This window comes from Colius striatus, chromosome 7 (genome assembly GCF_028858725.1).
Source record: "Colius striatus isolate bColStr4 chromosome 7, bColStr4.1.hap1, whole genome shotgun sequence".
In the NCBI taxonomy this organism is placed as follows: Eukaryota; Metazoa; Chordata; class Aves; order Coliiformes; family Coliidae; genus Colius; species Colius striatus.
In genome coordinates, this window is record NC_084765.1 from 22,518,228 (window position 1) to 22,538,300 (window position 20,073).

General features: G+C 39.2%; 1 protein-coding gene across 4 annotated transcripts in view; it reads right to left on the reverse strand.

The window, feature by feature from the left end:
• MYO5A (myosin VA) overlaps positions 1-20,073 on the reverse strand; it is a 100,960-nt gene that overhangs the window by 47,448 nt on the left and 33,439 nt on the right. For all 4 annotated transcript variants that reach the window (XM_061999276.1, XM_061999274.1, XM_061999275.1 and 1 more), the window contains exons 5-9: positions 9,930-10,086; positions 5,658-5,801; positions 4,378-4,459; positions 2,785-2,892; positions 2,222-2,328 (exon numbers count right to left, since the gene is read on the reverse strand). In XM_061999276.1, coding sequence (XP_061855260.1) covers positions 2,222-2,328; positions 2,785-2,892; positions 4,378-4,459; positions 5,658-5,801; positions 9,930-10,086 — 598 coding nt within the window. The remainder of the gene's footprint in view (positions 1-2,221; positions 2,329-2,784; positions 2,893-4,377; positions 4,460-5,657; positions 5,802-9,929; positions 10,087-20,073) is intronic.

Sequence of the window (20,073 nt, forward strand, 5' to 3'; positions counted from 1 at the left end):
TCTAGCTTTGCAGGGATGAACTTGGTATTTTGCATTCTTAGAGCGGTCTCAGTTTTGAGTGAAGAAGCTAGAGGAACACAGAGGAGAGGGAATTGGCTGTGTGCTGTGGACAGAATGGACTACAGCTCCTGAGAGGTGCTCCCATCTGCTCATATACATCCAGGGCAGGGAGTGATGGGCAATAAGGCATCACAGCCCAAGTCAGGATGAAGACAAAGAAGTCCGGAAGGGTTTTAGTGGTCTGCTCTCAGTATTTAACATAGTGTTTTCCCAGTGGATTCTGGAAACAAACATTAAGAGATTGGAACACATGAATAGTGTTCTCTAACTCTCAGATTGGACTGTACAAGTGAAAAAAATGACCTTGTTTAACTGGGTAAAATCAGTTGGCGAGTACTGAGACATAGATACACGATTTCTGCATAAAAATCCCTGCAGTGTGTTTATCACTCAATGAGTGAAGATACTACACCTTGTGACTAACAAGCAAACTGACAGCTAGAAATCAAGGAGGACAGATAGGTCTTGACTCCTAAGGAACTCTCCTCATGCTTCCTCATCATGTTGACTTTGCACCCAGAGGCTCAGGAGCACACTGACAAGCAGCATCTTGACAAGAAAAGATTATAGGGGACTCTTTCTACATGCCCAGTAGCTGCAGGGTACATAAGCTTTATCTTTTTATTTCCATGTCTTTGTGACTTCTCTGGGGCTTCTTCCAGTCCTTACAGCATAAGCATACAGGTCCCATGGCAGTGCTGTTACACTTCCAAAACCCAGTGAATTGAGTACATCTTCTTTCAGCTCAGCCATATCACTTGAACTGGCTCATAATAAAGTAGCAATCACAACGAACACTGCACAAAAGTGTGTCACATTAGGGTTACTCAAGCTGACATTAAACAAACTGCTTCATTCCCATAGCACCATGCAGAGCCCTTTGCTGAGCTCCTCCAAGCACCACTGTCGCATCACTATGCACTGCTTCCCAGGTAGACCAGCCTGCGTGGCACAGAGCTCTGCAATGACATGGCTATTGGCAGAAAACAGCAGGGCTCAGGTAGCAGATGCCGTTCAGCAGACATTCATGACACCTGCTAGATGTTTACCACAGCAGGATAGGATTGCACGGGGACTTGCAGCTTTGTACTAGCTCATTCAGTGGGATTCCTGCATTGGAGATACCCATTACAGCACAGGCTAGCTCATCACGTCCTGGGGCTCATCAGCTTTCTACTTGTGATTATTAAATGACACTTTCTTTGCAGTGAAAATGTTGTTTAAGACACATCAAAGAGATAGACTATTGCTATGGTTTCAAAGCAGTTATCCATTCGATCCCACAGACTGACGGTGTGAGAGCAGGCACACCAATCACCTGTTGCCCAATGACAGACCTGTTGTCTCAGCTCCAGAAACTGCTGCTGCAGAATCTCGAGAAAGTGATCAATAGTAAAATGAGAAAAAAGACTTTCAACTGCTGCTATTATTTGAAGAAAGAGAAAGATGAAGGCTGTGTAGTCCAGTAGCAGACATTCAAGGAAAGGTAAAAGGAGAAACTGGTCACTTGTGAATCCAAGGAAGGGAAGAGTGACTGTTTCTCATCTCCAGAATATGGACTTCAGTAAGAAGCCTTGGTCCTCACTGAATGAGGAGGTTATTCTCTGATCAGACTATGCAGTCCTCAGTGCTGACCTCTGCCAAGGTCAAAAAGGACTGATAAAACCATAACACTCAGATAACTGTATCTGTATGTTCTATGCTCTTGTCTAGACATCGCAGAGGACTTTGTGAAGCATTTACTTTGTAATTATTTAGGCCATTTTGGCATTTAACATTCAAAAAACCCAAAATCACCCTGCAAAACATTTACAGTGGGCAGGAAACGTATTCATGTAGGAATATAAAGATCTAGACAACTGCCCAGGACTTCAAAGCTAGTCTGTCTGGTAGACTTTTCTAGGACAGATCAATTACAGATTTGAAACGAAATTAAGGCAGACAGTGTTATAATAAATACAGAGAGCATTGTCCAAAGCCTCTAAACCGAGAAGAGTTGAATCCATATGCAAAACAAAATGTGAAAATGTTAAAAAATTAAAATAAACACACTGCTTGCATTTTTATACTATTACTCTTTTTCAGAAGAGGTCCCTGCAAGCAAGCAGAAGGCAGAACTGTCAAAGTAGAAACCACACCCTTCAGCTCATCTACTACTCACAGGAATAGTGCAGCTGTCAGAATCCCGAGATGAGAACTCCACGTTGCCCAAATGAAGGATGCCAGCAAGAATTCGAAAAATTCCCGTCTGGTAGGAATCACTAATCCCTAAAAAATTATTAATAAAATGTTTGGAATGCAGAGAGAAATAAAGAATCACAAGCTGCAGCTTATGACAAATTTTATTAAGAAGAGAAAAACGGTGACTGCTGTATGTCTTTTTTAGACCAATTCTATTAAAAATATTTTTACAACCAGATAGAAAAAAAAAATCAATTAAAATGAATGACAATTTGCTATTCCAGGTGCTTTGTCAGTGACCTCCAACACTATATATGCTACACCAAGGGAATTCACCATTTATGTTCATGTAATTCACGTTCTTCCTATACTAGCTGTATGATTTCACTGCATTCGAAATACCTTCTTAGTTCAATAAAAGTATTGAAAGTTTATCAAACTTTCCTGTTTCTAAACACATCAGAGTATGAAGAAAATATACACAAACAATGTAGAAAATGCTAGTGCATGGGATTTGAGATGTGAGTGTGTTTTACAAATTACCTAGCAAAGTGCAGGCCTGTCTGGTGTTCACCATTTCCTTGGCATCATCGACACCATCAATCACAGGGCTTCCACCTTGCTTTGTATAGTGAAAGTAGTTTGCATTCCCTGTAAGAGAAAAGACAAATCTTTTAGACACTGTGATGCAGAAATTCGCAGCACATCTGTAAATCTCTGTAATGATTAAGTTGCTCTTGGCAGAATCCATGATTTGAAATGTGTCAGTATATTTTTGCCTCCTGGCTCACAGGACCTGTTCATTCTGGAGAGGATTTTTTTCAAGTTTTAACAGTGCAAAGGACTATTCTTAAGCTATCTAGTTCCTAAAACAGGCCTTCATGCACATTCTCTACCTAACCTTGGTTTAGACTTTTTCACCTGTGGAATAAACACTTTGAAAGCAATTATTCTCCAAGTCTGAGACAACCACCCAAGATCTAGGTGCAGTGTTGACAGCAGCAGCACTTTGGAATTATGTAGCAGGCATTTTTATGCTATCATTGCATCAGGATATTTTAAACATTCTCTTTTGCCCATTTTCTTCTCATGCCCAATTCATAGTCTGGTTTAGTCTTATGAGTATCTGTGATCAGTTCTGGCTGACAAGCCATGGTTGGAGAATTGATAGCTTCATACCACTCTGAGGACAGCACTGGGCTTCACCGGGAGAGCAGTAGCTCTTCTGAGTACTGTGTAAATTCCTACGGTTTCAGTGGCTGTGCTTTCAGCTACAGTAACAGACTCTTTTTCTTCTCATCTCCTAAGGTTTCAACAAAGCTGAAAGAGGAATCTGCTAAATGGCTTCTTTAGTTATAATTACATCAGTTCCTTTCTTTCCTGTGGCAGCAGATGTGAATCCTAAATGAGTCACGATGGTGCAGAAGAGCAGAGAAGCAGCTTAAAACCAGAATGACATTTCAGAAATCAGCACTGACAGGCTGTGCCATTTTGCCCACTATAAAGCTAACTTTAAAAAGTACACAAGAAGCACTGAAATTCGCGTTGAATTTTTAAAAAGGAGGCGATTGGCATCAACATGTCTTTCTTTTACAAAGTACCACTTCCTGTTAAATGAGAAACTTTTCCTTTATCAACATTTTACATGGAAAAACAAAAAATGTCACTTCTCAGTTTTGTGACCACCAGCTTAGCAGAGACAGTAAAAGGTAATTGTGGGTAACAGCCCAAGTGAAAATATGCAGATGAAAAAGAAGCTTTTCAGGTGCTTACACCAGAAATGGTAACATTCTCTAGTAGTTGGAGCCATGGAAAAAAGGTTTTAAAGGACCAAGAGAAGAGAATTTCACCCTCACCATTGGAAAGCTACTCTGGAATCCAGGACATAGTAAGTGTCAGTGATTACAACTGGAGTGCATTAGAGTATGCTGAATAAACAAATCAGTTAGTTTTGTTCTATTGAAAAAACACAGAGATTTGCCATTTTAGTTACTTTCAGTATATTTTAGTATTTAAAGGTTTAAAAGTTTAGAATTTAAAAGCCAGCAATTCTGATTTTGGTTCCATGCCTCAAAAAACTCAGAGATGTTGCTTTGTACCTACAATTCCATAACACAATGACTGTGAATTTCATACCTAATCGGAGAGTTTTAAACTCAGGTAATGCTGCAGAGGCACAAAGTTGGTAAAAGATGTGGTAATTTCTCTCCTCTTCTGCCTTTAAAAAGAAAGGAAATTATTATTTTTCACAACTTAACAAGTGCCAGAAACATCCATGAATAGAAAAGAATTACTATGTTTAATGCTTTCTCTAGCATTACATTATACGAGCATAGAAGCCATATGGAAAAAAAGGAAAGATAAATCAGCATCTACCATTTCCTTCTTGATTAATTTAATCCATTTTCAACAGCAAGAAGCACAGACATTTTCATTTAAAAAAAAAATGTACAATTTCACTTTTCAGAGCTGTGATCACTATTAAATATAGATCAGGATTCTATGGGTGGCTGAAATGATCATACTTAAAAGCTTTTCATTTTCCAAAAATAACTAATACCATTTGCCTCAGCATTTATAATAAGCTGGTGAAGGGAGTATCTTCCTTGCCAAGGCAAAGATGGAATTTTAAAATGAAGGACGAACACAGCTCAGGTTATGACTCATGACCAGCACCAATAATTCTGAACAGAAGTGCTCTAAATTTCATCACTTTGAAACAAAAAAAAGGTAAAAAAAGAAAAAAAAAGAAAAACACTCTCTTCCAGCCAAGCCACGTACAAGAAGTCTCTGATTTTCAAAATATACAACATACAAACTGGAATTATTTGGTTTATCCTTGACTGGCTGCCTAAAGGTGCAAGTTCATTTTTACTGAGCTCTAGCCTGTAAGGTAAGCAAAGATTCAGAAGAAGTGTGGGAGACAAAAAGGTTGTGTGTTGGTTCAAGTATGAAACAGCGAAGAGAGATGAAATTACATATTCTTATTTGGCTAAATAAGTGCAATTAGGACTCATTCATAATTATTGTGATAGTAGTAGAGTTTAACAAAAGATAGAAAGTGAGTGAAGAGGGCAGCTTTATGAACCATAACAGTGCTCTTCCTAAGCATGAGTGGCTTCTGTCAGGTTTTGAAGCCCTATTCTGTAAAGCAAAAGCTCCTGCCTCATAGTACACTGAAGTATCTAATGTTTAAATATGCAGCCTTTTAAATAAATGCTTTACAACCATGAACAATTCATGTAATGAAAGGCTGACTTAGGTTTCCTTTTCTCCTCTCTCCCCACATGTGCTGTATTACAGATACACTATCACAGCCATCTCTTAGGAGAGATATCCAATATCAGCCAGCAACAGGTTTTTCTTTTTTAGCATAGTCACACACATACACAATAAGAAGATTGCATCAGTATTACCTGAAACACCACTCTTGATTTTTCCAAGAGGTAAGTTCTCATGTTAGCACCAATTATTCGATACCTCTTATCAAAACCAATTTCAATATATTTTCCAAAGCGACTGCTGTTGTCATTCCTCGTAGTTTTGGCATTTCCGATAGACTGAAGAAAGGGAATATTGTAAAGGTTAAATAGCTTTTAGAAATAAGTCCATCTATCTAACCATCATCTACATGGCTCGTAAAGACTTAATAATATTATTTTTGTCTCAGTTTCAAAATAATCAAGAATTATTGTTGCATCATTTCATTAATGCGAGATCAGTAGCTGATCTTCCCAGCAATTATTTTATGTCCACATAGTCTAGTTTTTGAGCTAAAAACCTTTATTGATCTCTGAAGTTTTTTAAAAGGAATTCAAGTCTATCAGAATCCTCACATACATCAAGATTCTTCTATAGACTGAACGAACCCACAGTCCAGCCAACAGCCTCTATGTTCTGTCTGGCTAAGCATTTATTATTAATATTACTCTATAATCAACCTCATTTCCAAACTACATCTGCAAACATATAATTAAGAAATATTTACTGTGTGCCTAAATATAATCTGAAAAATAACATGTACAGACTAATGTCGTTTCCCTGGAACTGAATCTCTTCCATAGCAGCTTGGTTCCTGACTCAGAAGTAGTCTTCAATGCTGCCCTATGCACATAACTTTCTTAGATTAATTCAACAGAGTTTCATAGGCAATAAACAATATTTAATGTATTTCCTCTATTATACATGGCTTTGGGATGTTCAGGACAGATGATGACTTAAATGGCCTTGGTGCAACTCTTCCTTACCTCACCAGCATTAGGATTCACCCTGCAACAAGCACCACCTGGATATATCCAAATTCAAGGCATGCAAAGCACAACATTCTGAACATCAAAGAAAAGCATTTTCTCTTATCAATTAGATCACATTTTAGACATCATATAGCAACTTACCTTCCGAAAAAAACCCAAACTTAAAGATATCTCTGCATCAAAAACAATGGCATTTGGAGTAATTCAGATATAGCACACTCCCTTTCATCATATGCCACTGTGTGTACTTTATCAAGTACCTAAATCTGAACCATAAATAAAGAACAGTTCTATCTATGTCCTAGTTCCCACAGCCACTCAAGGGAGCTCTGTACTGAAACAATACTTGGGAAAAACAAATGAGAGCAATGTTGAGCATCAGTACTCCAAATCTGTAAGCAAAAGGCCAATGAGTCAGTTAGAGCTGGCCAAGTACAGCACAGGAAGAGGGGATGAAACTTTCAGAATGCCCATGACAGCAGCACGCACACCTGACTCAGCAGATGCCAAAGTGCATGTCAGATAAACAGTTGCTACAAAGGATGTGAGAACAAATCACATCTCTGCAGTTCTAAGAAATACTGAATTCCCTCAAACTGAATAAACTCAAATGACATTTCTTGTGTTTTAAAATGATTGCTACTACGATGTATTTTGTTGGTGGTAGTAGCAATATAATATTACAGTATTTTCAGAAACCAATTATTACTTTGAAAGGCATTACTTATAAAAACAGTTAAGAAAGCCTTTGGTATCTATGACTGCTTACCAGAGTACATACTAAGCTGCAAAATTTGCATAACTGTACAGGCTATCAAAGAATGAGAGCCAGGAAATTATATATAACAATGTGTTTTAAGACTTGACAATTTCTACATTTGCAATAGGAAAACTGTATACAGCTATTGACTGAAAAACTAAGTATTCAAATGGTTGCTAGAAATGTCTAGTGGTCACGTGATATCACAGAGTGTTTAGTAGGCAAAGATGATGTGAAATTCTGACACTAGGGATGGTACCTCGTAAAATGCTGATGTCTAGGTTGTACAAACAGAACTTAAAACCTGAAATTATGTTTTGTAAAACCTTAGGAGCAATCTAAAATGAATTACTCATTTTCTTCCTAACCTACATGAGTTAATCTGTGTTTCTGCTGATTTATCAACTGAAGAGTTTGAAATATTAATTTTGCTATCCTAGAGTCTGTCTCAACACCAGATTTCGTAACACTCACTCTAAAGCTTACTTAAGCTCAACTGTTTGAAGTTAAAAGGGTAACTGTGATCCAATTATAGCAACGTTTAACTGAAACTTTAGATATACCCAGGTTCATGAAATAGTTGTTATCCCTAGAAAATAAAAACAAAGCACCATCATAGTTTTTTGTGGATAAAAACCAACATGGATGGAAAGTTCATTTCTAGTCCTCAATTTAATTTTGGAAATTAAACCAGAAAATTAATGATGATCTGTCCTTGACTGGGAGGTGGGCACCAAAGAGTGAGAGAGAAAGATGTTTGGTTTATGTTTTGAGACCAAATAAAATAAGTGGAATAGGGACACTTGTAGACAGTTTGCATTTCACCAAGCAAAGAACTAGCAAACTGCAGACCTGTCCTGCAGCCTCCTACCATGGCTGTCCCTTAGCAGACCAGTGGTGAGCACGTGGTTGGCTGCCTGGTCCCAGGTACCACCTCCATAGAAGGGAAGTTTAGAACCCATGGCCCTATTAGTCACCCCCTGGGCCGTTAGCCACACACTGAGTCTCAACATAGCCAAGGATGGTATGTCACTCACTGCAAGCACTCTGGGATTCCCTCACGTCTGCAAAACTGCCATTGCTCACCAGAGCCCAGGCTGCTCCCGCTGGGGTAGGTGCAGCTCAAGGCTGGCCTCCTCCCATAGCTGGACATTTGGAGCCCTCAACAGCAGAGCCCACTGGCCATCACAGCATAGACTGTTTTATCATAGAATCACAGAATCACAGAGTGTTAGGAGTTGGAAGTGACCTTTAGCGATCATCCAGTCCAACTCTCTTCTAAAGCAGGTTCGCCTTGATCAGGTCGCACCGGAACACATCCAGGAGGAGTTGGGAAACCTCCAGAGAAGGAGACTCTGCACCCTCCCTGGGCAGCCTGTGCCAGGGCTCCCTCACCGCAAAACAGTTTCAAAGTACCACACAGCACCACAAACCAGGCACAATTACCTTGTCACAGAACACACACACCTGTGATGAGGCAGCTATAGTTTGAGTGTCACGGCCTCCTCATGCCAGGAGGAAAGAAGGAATAAAACATAGTTCATTTTTAAAAATACCTGAGAAAGAAAACAATGGCAGCATTTTGCATTTAATATTTCTCTGCATACTCTCCTTTTCCTCATGTCTATCCACTATACTTCACACTATTGCACAGACATCTACCTATCTTGCTAAGCATCCACCAAGGCATTAGCTGTCCTAAGCATTTTCTTGGTTTGTACATAGGCATGCACATGTGCGTGCCTATGGACAGTGCTAATTCTCTCAAGGAATTCCCCCAAGACTGTTTCTGTCTGATGAATCATTTCTTAATGTAGTCCCTTAACTTCATCTACAACTTGACTCTACAAATGTAGGCAAAGACATAAAAAGCAATTTAGATGAGCCTAAGAAATGTTTTCTGCTTGGCTACCTCATCAGAATTACAGCACCCCCTGAGTCTCCTGGAGAAGAGAGATCCTGAAGAAGGAAGGAATTGTACATGTTATCTCAGTCTATTGCCAGCAGTTGTACTCCCAAGTCAATGGCTCTGGGACTTGACTACAGTTTGTTACACACATTTCCAGAACTGAAACATTAGTCTAAGCTAATTATAGAAAAAGTACATCTTCTGTAGTGTTTTTCCCCTCTGAAAGAAACTTTGTGCATCTCATGTAACTTTACTTTCTCAGTCTATGTTCCCTAATCACACTTCTTGAAATTGAACATTTACTTTACGCAACAATCCTTCTCACTTCAAAGTATAATCTACCTGCTCCCACTGTGGGATGCACACGTTTGGTGAGTAAGACTGTAAGTTTCAATCTTCTTTGGAGTTTTGCAGACAAAAAGTCTTCTGCACTTGCACTTAGCTAGTGGTCTGGGAACTACCAGTGTTACAAAGCTGAATAATTTTAAAGCAGTATTCATATAAAAATTACTTTGTTATGTGAAGTACATTAACAAGACTGAAACATTACCTCCTGTCTTCTCTCAGTCTTTCATAAATGCAATGCAAAATGATGCCTAAAGCACCTAATGGTAAATGGATTAAAAGCAAAATTATAACATATATTTATTCTATGTTCTTTGATCTTTAAAAGAAGTATGGATTACTCTTGCTATTGAATGCTCATGTTAGTCCCAGGATAATAACTGCAGCTGGAGGGTGGGGGTTAGTGCAGTAGCTTTCTTACCTCCATGATGGGATTGGAGGCCAAGACCTTCTCCTCAACATTGGCTTCACTGGCAGATCCACTGACTGTGGCAAAGTACCTCATGGCATACTTAGCAGAGACGGTCTTTCCAGCTCCAGATTCCCCACTGACAATGATTGACTGATTTCGCTCATCTCTGAAACACAAAGACAGGTTAACCACTAGCTGTTGTCTCAGGGACCCTTATTTTACATGTCCTTGACTTAGCAACATATATTCCACCACAAATGTTAGCAGCACAGCAATAACGTGGCATGTGGCAGAAGCATGGCTGTTAGTGATCAAGCTGCCTAACTGGCTGACTGGACTGCCTGCGAGCAGAGTGTGTAGCCTGGATGGATGCTGCTGCCACGGTCCAGCCAGCCAGCACAGCTGCTCTAGAGAACATGGCTACAGTTAAGTACCTCTCACCACTAGTCACTACGTGCGCCCACAGCTACTTCTACCCAGAGTCTGCGGTACAGTGCTCCACTAAGTAATCAGTGCTCATTAGTAAAGATCATTAATGCCATCTTACAGATAAAGAAATCAACAGCAGAGTCAGCAACAAAAACCTTTAATCCTTCTGATCTAATCACCAGCTTTTTCCAGAATTGTTCTGAATCTGAAAAAATTCAAGCAGGGCTGTTCAGGACACAAATAGAAGCTCTGGAGCAAAGACAATCCTTTTGTTGTCAAGTAATTTCTTCTCATTCAAAAAAAAAATAATCTCCATTTGCTACTAATACAATTTTCTCCCATCTCCAAGAGGGCTCTATCTATAAACCCCACTTGTATTACTAATAAACACAATACAAAATAATGATAGAAATTAGCATTTATATAGCCTGAATCTTTTAAAATAAAGACTATACATGCTTTATACGGTATTTTTCATTTCCAAGGCAAAGTAAGATAAAACAAATTATATTTCAATATACTTTGATGATCTAGGTGAGTTTAACTTATCATCTTAAACACTGGAAAGTGAAGAAAGAAGGAATAAAATCTTATCCCAAAGTTTTACAGAGCTGAGGCTGGAATACAGAAAGTACAGGCAAGCCCCAGGCCAGCTGCACTTATAGCACAGTAACTGAATGAAGTTTCAGGCAGCACATACACAGTCTGCACTGCCTCCAACTGTCTGCTGAGGCTGACAGTAAATGCTATGCGGGGAAGTGAAGAAATATGCATAGAAAAATTATTTGTGGTTTTTGCAGTCTAAAGGCCCTCCAGAAGATCTGGGGTGCTACTTCTGAGATAGTTTAAAAATAAGCTGCTGCTGAAATTATGAGGGTAAATTATAGATCACGTTGTTACTCTTAAGCTGTTACCTATCTTCAAACACATTGTCAAGCCCCCAGATAAGAGCACAACTCCAGCATCCACTTTGTGTTGCACAAAGATGTAGGCTAAAGGGGCCTCTGGTGATGGCACTCACAGCTGGAGAGCCAAGGTGGGATTCCTTTAATTAGATGAAGGCATCAATTGAAGCACATTTTCCACATCTTGGTAAAAGGAAATTACTTGAAATAGATGAATGTTGATTTAAATCTAATAGAAAAATGTTAAGAAGATCAAAGCAACCTAACTTTATGTTCTCAACTTCCATTTAACACATACGATGGGTGTGAATGACTACAGCACAGTTCACACATTCACATACACCAAGCTGTCAGTCTCAGGAGGAAAGTCGTGGGAAAGCATAGCTATTCAGCTTGATACTAGGTGGTGTGCAGTCCAGGTTACAGAGATTGAATGGCCGGAGACAGCAGTCTTGGCCATAGGAAGGTGAAAACATCAGTTGCTGAGACCTCTTGTCACAGAGTCCATCAAGCCTGCTGCTTCCTCCTTGAAGAAAGTCTGTGGTGCCTGGGAGGGCTGGCAGTACTGACGAGAATTTTTAGCTGGGAAAGGAAGCAGAAACACTCTTGCTTCTTCCCCATTCCCCCTCCCAGAGTCCAGCAGCAGCAGGGTGTTGTGCGCAAGGGACAGCCTGTAACTGTGCACATTGAGAGATGGCGTGAGCTATATGGGTGCTCATGGTCAAAAAGAGCAGAAGGATGTGGGAGAAGTCCAACTAAGTGCAACACATCTAGGCTTAAATGGAAAACTGATAACAACCTTCCTGTTGTATAGACAATTCCTGCAATGAGTCAAAACCAGAGAGAACTTCATCATAGGACTGGCATTGCTCTCTCCTTCATTCCTCTTACATGTTTTCAAATAGAAAAACAACCTCATACCATTATAAACTGTGGAACTCCTGATCTCAATTCAGAAACTGCCTAACACAGGAGGTAAGCAAGAACACAACAAGGTTTTCATTTGTAGATCATCAGCTCTCTTTCATGTATTAAATATCATTAAATATATGAAGACTCAGGAAGCTCAAGTCCTATGATGACTAAGTTTATTTTTAGTGAGGTTCCCAAAGTACAGAAGATGTTCAGAAAACAAAGTAATGCAACTTGAGTACTACAGACTTCTGATAAAACAGTCAACAATAAACTAACCCTTGAGATGAAGATCTAAATTAAGACTTCTCATTCTAACTGTCACATCCCTGATGGATGTGTGTGAGAGTATGGAAAGTGCATGCTGGTTTTATAGTCCCTAGTCTCTCCTCAGGAGCTCAGGAGTGGTAGGAAACACTTGACTCTTCAGAGCACTGCAGGGGAGGGAGTCTCATGTTTTCAAAGACAGTAATGAAAAGATTAAGTTGAAATAATTTCTCCTTAAGAACACTGTTGCTAACTACCCTAGAGTTTCCTTCCCCCACACCATAAGATGTGAATATGTACTCTTCTTAGCACTTAACCATGTGTTCAGGAATACGAGATCCATGATTATATTACTGTACAAATACATATACACATATGCTTCTCGCAAATTTGCCTAGAGAAGACATGGCTGGCTCCATGCGAGCTGAAAACATTGCTGCCATCTCTTCTACAATGAATATTTGTGTTTGCAGCATCTACAGCAATCATGCAAAACAAAGGGCTCACTCATTGTCTGCAGTGAGTCCTCTGGCATTGCCCTGCCAGCCTTCCATCCACACTCAAAGCCACTCTTGTCTCCCAAAGTACATTAGTCCATTGTTTTGCATTAACACACTGGAGTGACCATCCACTAGCATATTATTCTTTGTGCTTTTTGGCAGAGAGAAAGGAAAACACAACAAAATACCCAAGATCACACTCAACATTTGAAGAAGGAGAAAGGACAGCACAACACAACACCCCAAACACAATGGCAGCAGTGGATGAGGGATGAGCTCTCACTGCTACAACCCAGGGAAGACTTGGATGTTCTACTACAGCCAGCAAGATACTAAAGTCTTTTAAGAAGAGTGGGGTAGTCCTGACAGGCAGCTGTGCCACCTCAGCAGAGGGCTTTTTCATTGTCATTAAAGAAGCAAAATGTCACATTGAATAGAAAACAAGTAAAACAAAAATAGCTTCGAGGGTACATGTAACATGGTGAGAATTATTTTTAATGGCTTGGTATAAGCAATGGTCTGTCTAAAATATAATCTCTGCTTATACCCAATTAAATTTTCATAAACAGGCTGCATTAAAAATGAAATTAAAAAAACAAGGAAAACAAAGGAAGACTCCCCCAGAAAACACAAATAGCAACACCCTGAGTTCTTTCCTGGATATAAACACCACCTTTAAAGTTATTTTCAGTAAATCATTAGCCCCCAACCTTTGACCTGACACTTTAGCACTTAACATGTCACCAGTCAGGAAAAAAACCAAAAAGTGCTATAATTAAAACTTTCAGCCAATGAAACAAGTAAGTAGGGCAAGAGTGTTATGTGTGACACCACTTTGCAGCCTGATGCCACAATCCATTATCTATGCAATACTACTTCATCTTCTTGGAGCTTTTTCTCTGAACAAAGCACATAATTAGGTGATTTTAAAATCAAGATTACTTCTGAATAGGGGGAACATTTTAATTCTGCTTTTACAATAAGAAATGAGGCAAAGCAAGTTGAGAGACAAGAAGGTTGAGGAGTCCTCTCACCCAAAGATGTGTAACAATCACCCCTCTAGGATCTAGAACTACATTCTAGCGATACAATATTAAGCCAGATTATCTTGAAAAGAGCTATTTAACCCCAGCAGATTGAAACAAATTGACTGGGAGCAGTTTACCATTCACCAAAACAGTGTTACATTCAAGCATCAGTCAGGATCACATTCAGCTTTTGCTGTTTCTGAACAATGCAGAAGAATAAAGAAGTGACAAAACCAAAACTAAATTTGAGTTTTAAAATGATAGGCCCAAACACTTCACGAGCTGAAACTTAAAAAGATAGGCTGATATTGCTTGCAGCAGCAGTGGATCTGATTCAGAAATCTTCCATATTCATTCTCAGGCCTATACTTTCAAGTCCTGTGAGCTATTACTTGTCAAATAAAGAACAGCAACACACTATGGAATAAATAACTGATAACTCGAAATAGTGTTATCTATCACAAAAATAACGCTGATGTCTAATTCTGAAAAGTAATACTCAGATGCTGTATCCAAGCCATACACAACTCTACTCCTTATGACAAGTAATGGCCACAGAATGAGCAATAAATGTCACTAATTTTTCATATCATAATTCCAGTAAAGGACAGAAATAGATTTGTGCATATGCTGGTATATTTTAAAGACAATTTTGCTTTGCCTACAAAATTCTGTCGACAGGCAATATGTTTATGAGGAAATTTATTGTCAGAGTGCCAAAAGAGAATAGATGGAGACTTACCTAACTCCTGGAAGCTTGAGATTACAACCTACGTTCTAGCAGGGATTTTTTAGGCTTTGAAAAACTATTGCAAAATTTAACACTGAAGACAGTTTCTGCTCAAAGGAGGTTCAGTATTGGGGGAAAAAAGTTGCTACAAACTGATGAGATACTTAAATGCAGAAATGGGTTTTGCAGAACATGAATAAAATGACAGTGTACAAGAAAGAAGAAAGTGGTTTAAAAACATGTTCTTTTTCAAGATGCAAAAACCCCTCAATCTTTGTTGAGCATATATCTTAATGTAACACTTCTAATAGCATTGATTACTGCTAACCTTAAATTTTGTACTTCATAGAAATCTAGGGATTGTCATAAGGGCTCAGATGTAGAAAATGCTACTTTCATGATGTCACAGCAATAACAAGACTGTCAGTGGGTACCTCCAACGTGTCCAGAGTGCTGCAGCAACACTGAGTAATCATTGACAGCTGTCACTATCTACAACAGCTTTTAATCATGTCAGTTGACTGGCAGAAAAATTGAGGTGAAAAAACAAAAACAGTACAAGAAATACAACATCAAAGTTACTAACATTACAGGCAGAGTTGTCTCTTTTCAAACAATTTTTTATTCCTTAAGATCCCTATGCCCACTGAAGCTGGTTCCCTCAAAAAGAAAACAGCCTGCTGCGTGCCACCCCTTATTTCCGTAGCAAACTGTCCAAACAGATCAGGCTAATTGAGACACAGACTGAAAAATCCCTACAGATTCTCTTTGTTTACCTTTTTGCCTTTACACCACTAGAAAATCCCTCTCTGAAGCAGGAACACTAAAACAGTTAAAACCCTACCCATCAATAAGCATTTCAGAGAGGATTAAAGAAGCCCAGAGCTATTCAATTTAATCATCAAAGCACAACACTGTTTTTGTAGTTTTTTGTTTCCTATGACTGATGCATTGGATATATCACTTGATCTCATGTTTCAGACTCATGACTCTGCTGCAAACAATGGCCAATAGATGTATATATGCATACACACCACAAAAACATCATCATGGGAAACAAACAGAAGGAATGCATAATTATTGACATCAACTTCAATATTCGTATCAAACCATTCAAACCCAAGGCACTACCATCTCTACTTGTCAAAAGTGTATCCTTAACAGCTGATTTTAAAACACTCTGATATGGTCTTTGAAGTGCTTTGTCTCAATGCCAGATAACATAGATGGGACTGGCAGAAAAGATCACTAAGATATCTTTAATATAAAACAAAAAGACCAAATAACAGGGCAATTTGATGATAAAGACATTAGTACTCACTGTATCTTTCATCCTGAACCATCTACCTTTGTTAACCTTGAGGATATTGCCAAGGTGATGATGTTTTTAAGGAAGCTTCTTGACAGGGTGGTTTGAAGGCCTTCAGAACACCTCCCCTCACTGTTCCAGTGCTAAGAGCTTTAATTAAATCTACCGCCCTTATTTTTGTGGAGTTGCTACTGGTTTATTCTTTTCTTTTAGAAGAACAGGGTTTAGGTTGTGGTTAAGGTAACCAGCCCCATGTTATATGACAGTTTTCTATTTAAATCAAAACAGCACAAACTGCTGCTAAGATCCTGCAGTCTTAAAACACTGAAATCTCCTACTGCTCCATTGCAAGAACAAGAACATTAAAAATAGCTTTTATTTAATCTAGCAGTGGTAGTCAGGTCTGCTTTATCTCACCGTTGTTTCTCTACTGCAGTTCTGTGGCAGTAGGTAGACTTGTAAGCCCTGAAATTGCTTTATATTTTAAAAACAGTTAAATTTTGAAAGATCAAAGAACCTGCCACAAACTTCCAGGGAAGGAACCTGTGACTCAGGGAACATTTGGGATAGATCCTGTTCTCAGCATACCCACATAATTAACACTAACATCGATGTGCGTCATGCCCATCAAAAACAGAAAAGGAACTTAGTGATACGCCATCCTACAGCTGAATTATGGCAGCAGGAAAACCAACCCATGAAAATCACATAAAAACTAGTGACATTGCTGACAGGTCAGATAGGACTCACTGAAATGTTGGCACATTTGAAATCTCGCTGTACTTCCATTAGCTGCAGCTGCTCTGAGAGCCATAGATTAACCAAGGACCAACATAAACCTAGTTTAAACCAAGTGACATGTTCTACATCCTACACTATAAAGCAGAATTCCAAACTGAGCAAGGACACATGTACATATATGCAGCTGATACGATTGTTTCCAGCAATGAAAGCATAATTCTGACCTAAGTAAGCATCCTATTTTTAACAACCATTCTCTCAGCATCCCCACTGCATATTTGTGACAGCATATGACCAAAATAACCTGCAGTATCTACAGTCAGAACATTCACATATCTTTGTATCTGAGAGAACAACTACACAAATCTGTTTAATAAAGATCAGTTCTATGTGGCCCGTGAGGCACCTATAACAAAACCAAGAGCACTGAAAATTTTTCCAAATGACTTCCTCGTTGATAAGATGAAATAAAAGTTTATACAATGCACTGAAGAGAAAAGCAGTGTGGAAGTGTTAAACATCATCATAACTGCTTTATCAATGTTCCCAAATAACTTAGAAGTATTGATGTTATAGGAACAGAGAAATACATCTAATATTCCACCCATTTCAAATAGCTTATTCAGTCTTGGAATAATTAACCACTGCAAGGGTTTTCAAGCACTTTCTTGTGAAACCCATTGGCTTTCTTTCCTCAGATATCAACGTAAGAGTTCTCTGTAGTACCAAATGCTTTGTGAGCCTCACAGAAAGCAGCTTGATTAACTTCCTAGCTGCAGGTGGCCAGCCCCAGCAGGCTAAAGGGAGCACTGTCTTCAAGGGACCAGGCATCTTCCATCAGAAGGAGGATGCCCAGCAGACAAATGCATGCAAAACAATAAAGCAACAGAAGAACAAATCCATGTTATAAGATGAAATAATATTTGGCATATTTCATGTCAAGGCTCACAAAATAGGGCTGACCTCAATAAATGTTGAAATAAATATAGTATTTCCTAAAAAATACTAGTGATTGTAAACTTGAAACCAAAATGTGTCCATATTTTTTTTCCTTGAACACCGCTTTTTTTCAGCATGAAATGTGGTTTGGGAGACATACAAGGAATTTTTTTGCAGTACTCACCAGCCTGTGCTCTCCCCAACACCTGCCCTCCCCAGTCACTTGTCAGGGTAGGACCCAAGTTCACTCTTTGGGCAATTGTGCTCCACTTTTGTGTGATGCTTCTACTGCTACAGTTACTTGCTCTTCTAAAAGACCAAAACTGCTTTTTACATTTAGCGTGAAATGAAAGGCAGTTGTAAAATGCACCAGGACTGGAAGGTTTAACATGAATCAGCGCAATATATTTAGCTTCACCTTTTCCTAAGCTCAATGTTGTGTGGCAGCAAACAAGGCTCCACGTGTTTAGCAGCATTTGTTCAGAGCAAAGACCTTTGAAATTCAGCCCAGCATGTGCAGCATCTGTTAGGAGCCATTATAAAAACTGGCAACTCTACAAATCCAGGATTTGCTTTTCAAATAGAAGTAATTTAACTATTAGATAAATAAATAAACAAGAATTCATTCAGCAGTTTTCTAATGCTCTTGGACTGATCAAGAAGAGCAGCTGCCAGGTCCAGGCAGCCTTCCCAGCACCTCTCACATCAAGGGCAGGAGGCAACATCTTGCCCTTCATCAACCTTCTGAATAAACTATTTTAATCACAAAATTCTTTGCAGCCTTAAATTAGTTCTGGTATCCTGTTCCTGGATCTGTCTCTTGGCCTCCATAAAATGGGAAAGCACCCCTGTTTTGTCTTCTTACTTTCCAGCTGCTTCCTATAGCCCATGTAGCAGAAATATATTTCTCCATTCTCTTCAGCTGCTGAGCTGGGACACTCTCTGGGAGGTCACTTTCCTCTGGAGATGGCTCCCCTGCAACCAGGCAGCACCAATAAATACCATCCCAGCACTGTCCTACATGCAGGAATCCTTTCTTCCTCAGTGCAGTGCTCCTTTGCACAGTAGGCACAGCCACTCCTTCCCCATGGAGCCATGTCATCCCAGCATTCCCAGTGCCAAAGCCTCCAAATTCACTTGTGTTGGCACATGCCAAAAGGTGTGGCCTGACACAGATAATTATTTTTTCCACCTTCAAAGGGCTGTTGTGTGGATTAACAATGTAACTTTTGTAAAGCACCCAGAATATGTGAAGTGCTATGTAAACACTAAGGATTATTATCAGAGACTAAGTGCTTTGAACTATTCAGTGGTGACAGGAGGGAAAAGAAGTAATACTGTGCTCCGGTAGCAAGTGTCACTTATTGTGCAGAAGAGTAGCCACATTTCTTGGTCTGCTCCACCTGCACGCCCTGTATCTGTCAGTTTATTTTGACTATCTGGATCTAACATGCTCTGACCTGACACATCCCAGTTTTCAAAGACGTCACACATTAACAATTCAAAGAACTGTTCAGCTGCACCTTGAGTCATAACAATTGCTAATGACTAAGCAGTAAATTAATTATTTGTAAAATCATTCATTGTCATTAGCCATGAAACATTAGTCCAAAAAATACGTTTCAAAATATATTTCATGTTTAACTGGGATTTTTAAAGCCTAACGGCATTTCTCACTGACATCTTCTTCACTTTTCTCCACTGGAGAAAAGAAGATGTTCTGAGCACAGAAACAGAGGCTGGAAGCTCAATACCTGGGATCTGGGCTGACCCAGGCATGACCACAGCACATGATCTCTGCCTTACTTGTCTTCTATACACAAGCAGAAACTGATGTACCAGTGTTAGAGGAGACACTTTGGTGAACACTTGCCAAGTGCCTGGTTCACATATTCTGTGAAAGCGAACATTATTATGAAATATGTGTTACCTAGCATAGAGACCCTTTAAAGCTGCAGGAAATGAAAGCACGCAAAATACACCATGTTAATTTTTGCATAGTGAAAACAAATAATCTTTGGGAGAATGGTACCATGAAACCCTTTTAACTGCTGCACTATCAATTACATACTCTCTTCTCACATATTTTATTGTCAAGCTGGTGTGATCAAGTCATCAGACAATGGATCAGAATCTCCCATGCCCTCAAGTTGAAAGAGAGTTTCAACTTAAACATGGAAGTAATGATACTGGTGTCATCTGTAGAAGACTTTCAGTTCTGCTTATGGAAAGCACCAAAAGAAGGTGAAATATTACTATTATACATAACTTGAGTTCTCTGGAGTCTGCTCCGGCTGTAAACTCAGCTAATTTGGAGAACACCTTAAGTTCTTAAGCATCTTTTTTGTTTCCTTCAATAGCTTGTTAAAAACGTTCTGCAATACTCTCAAAAC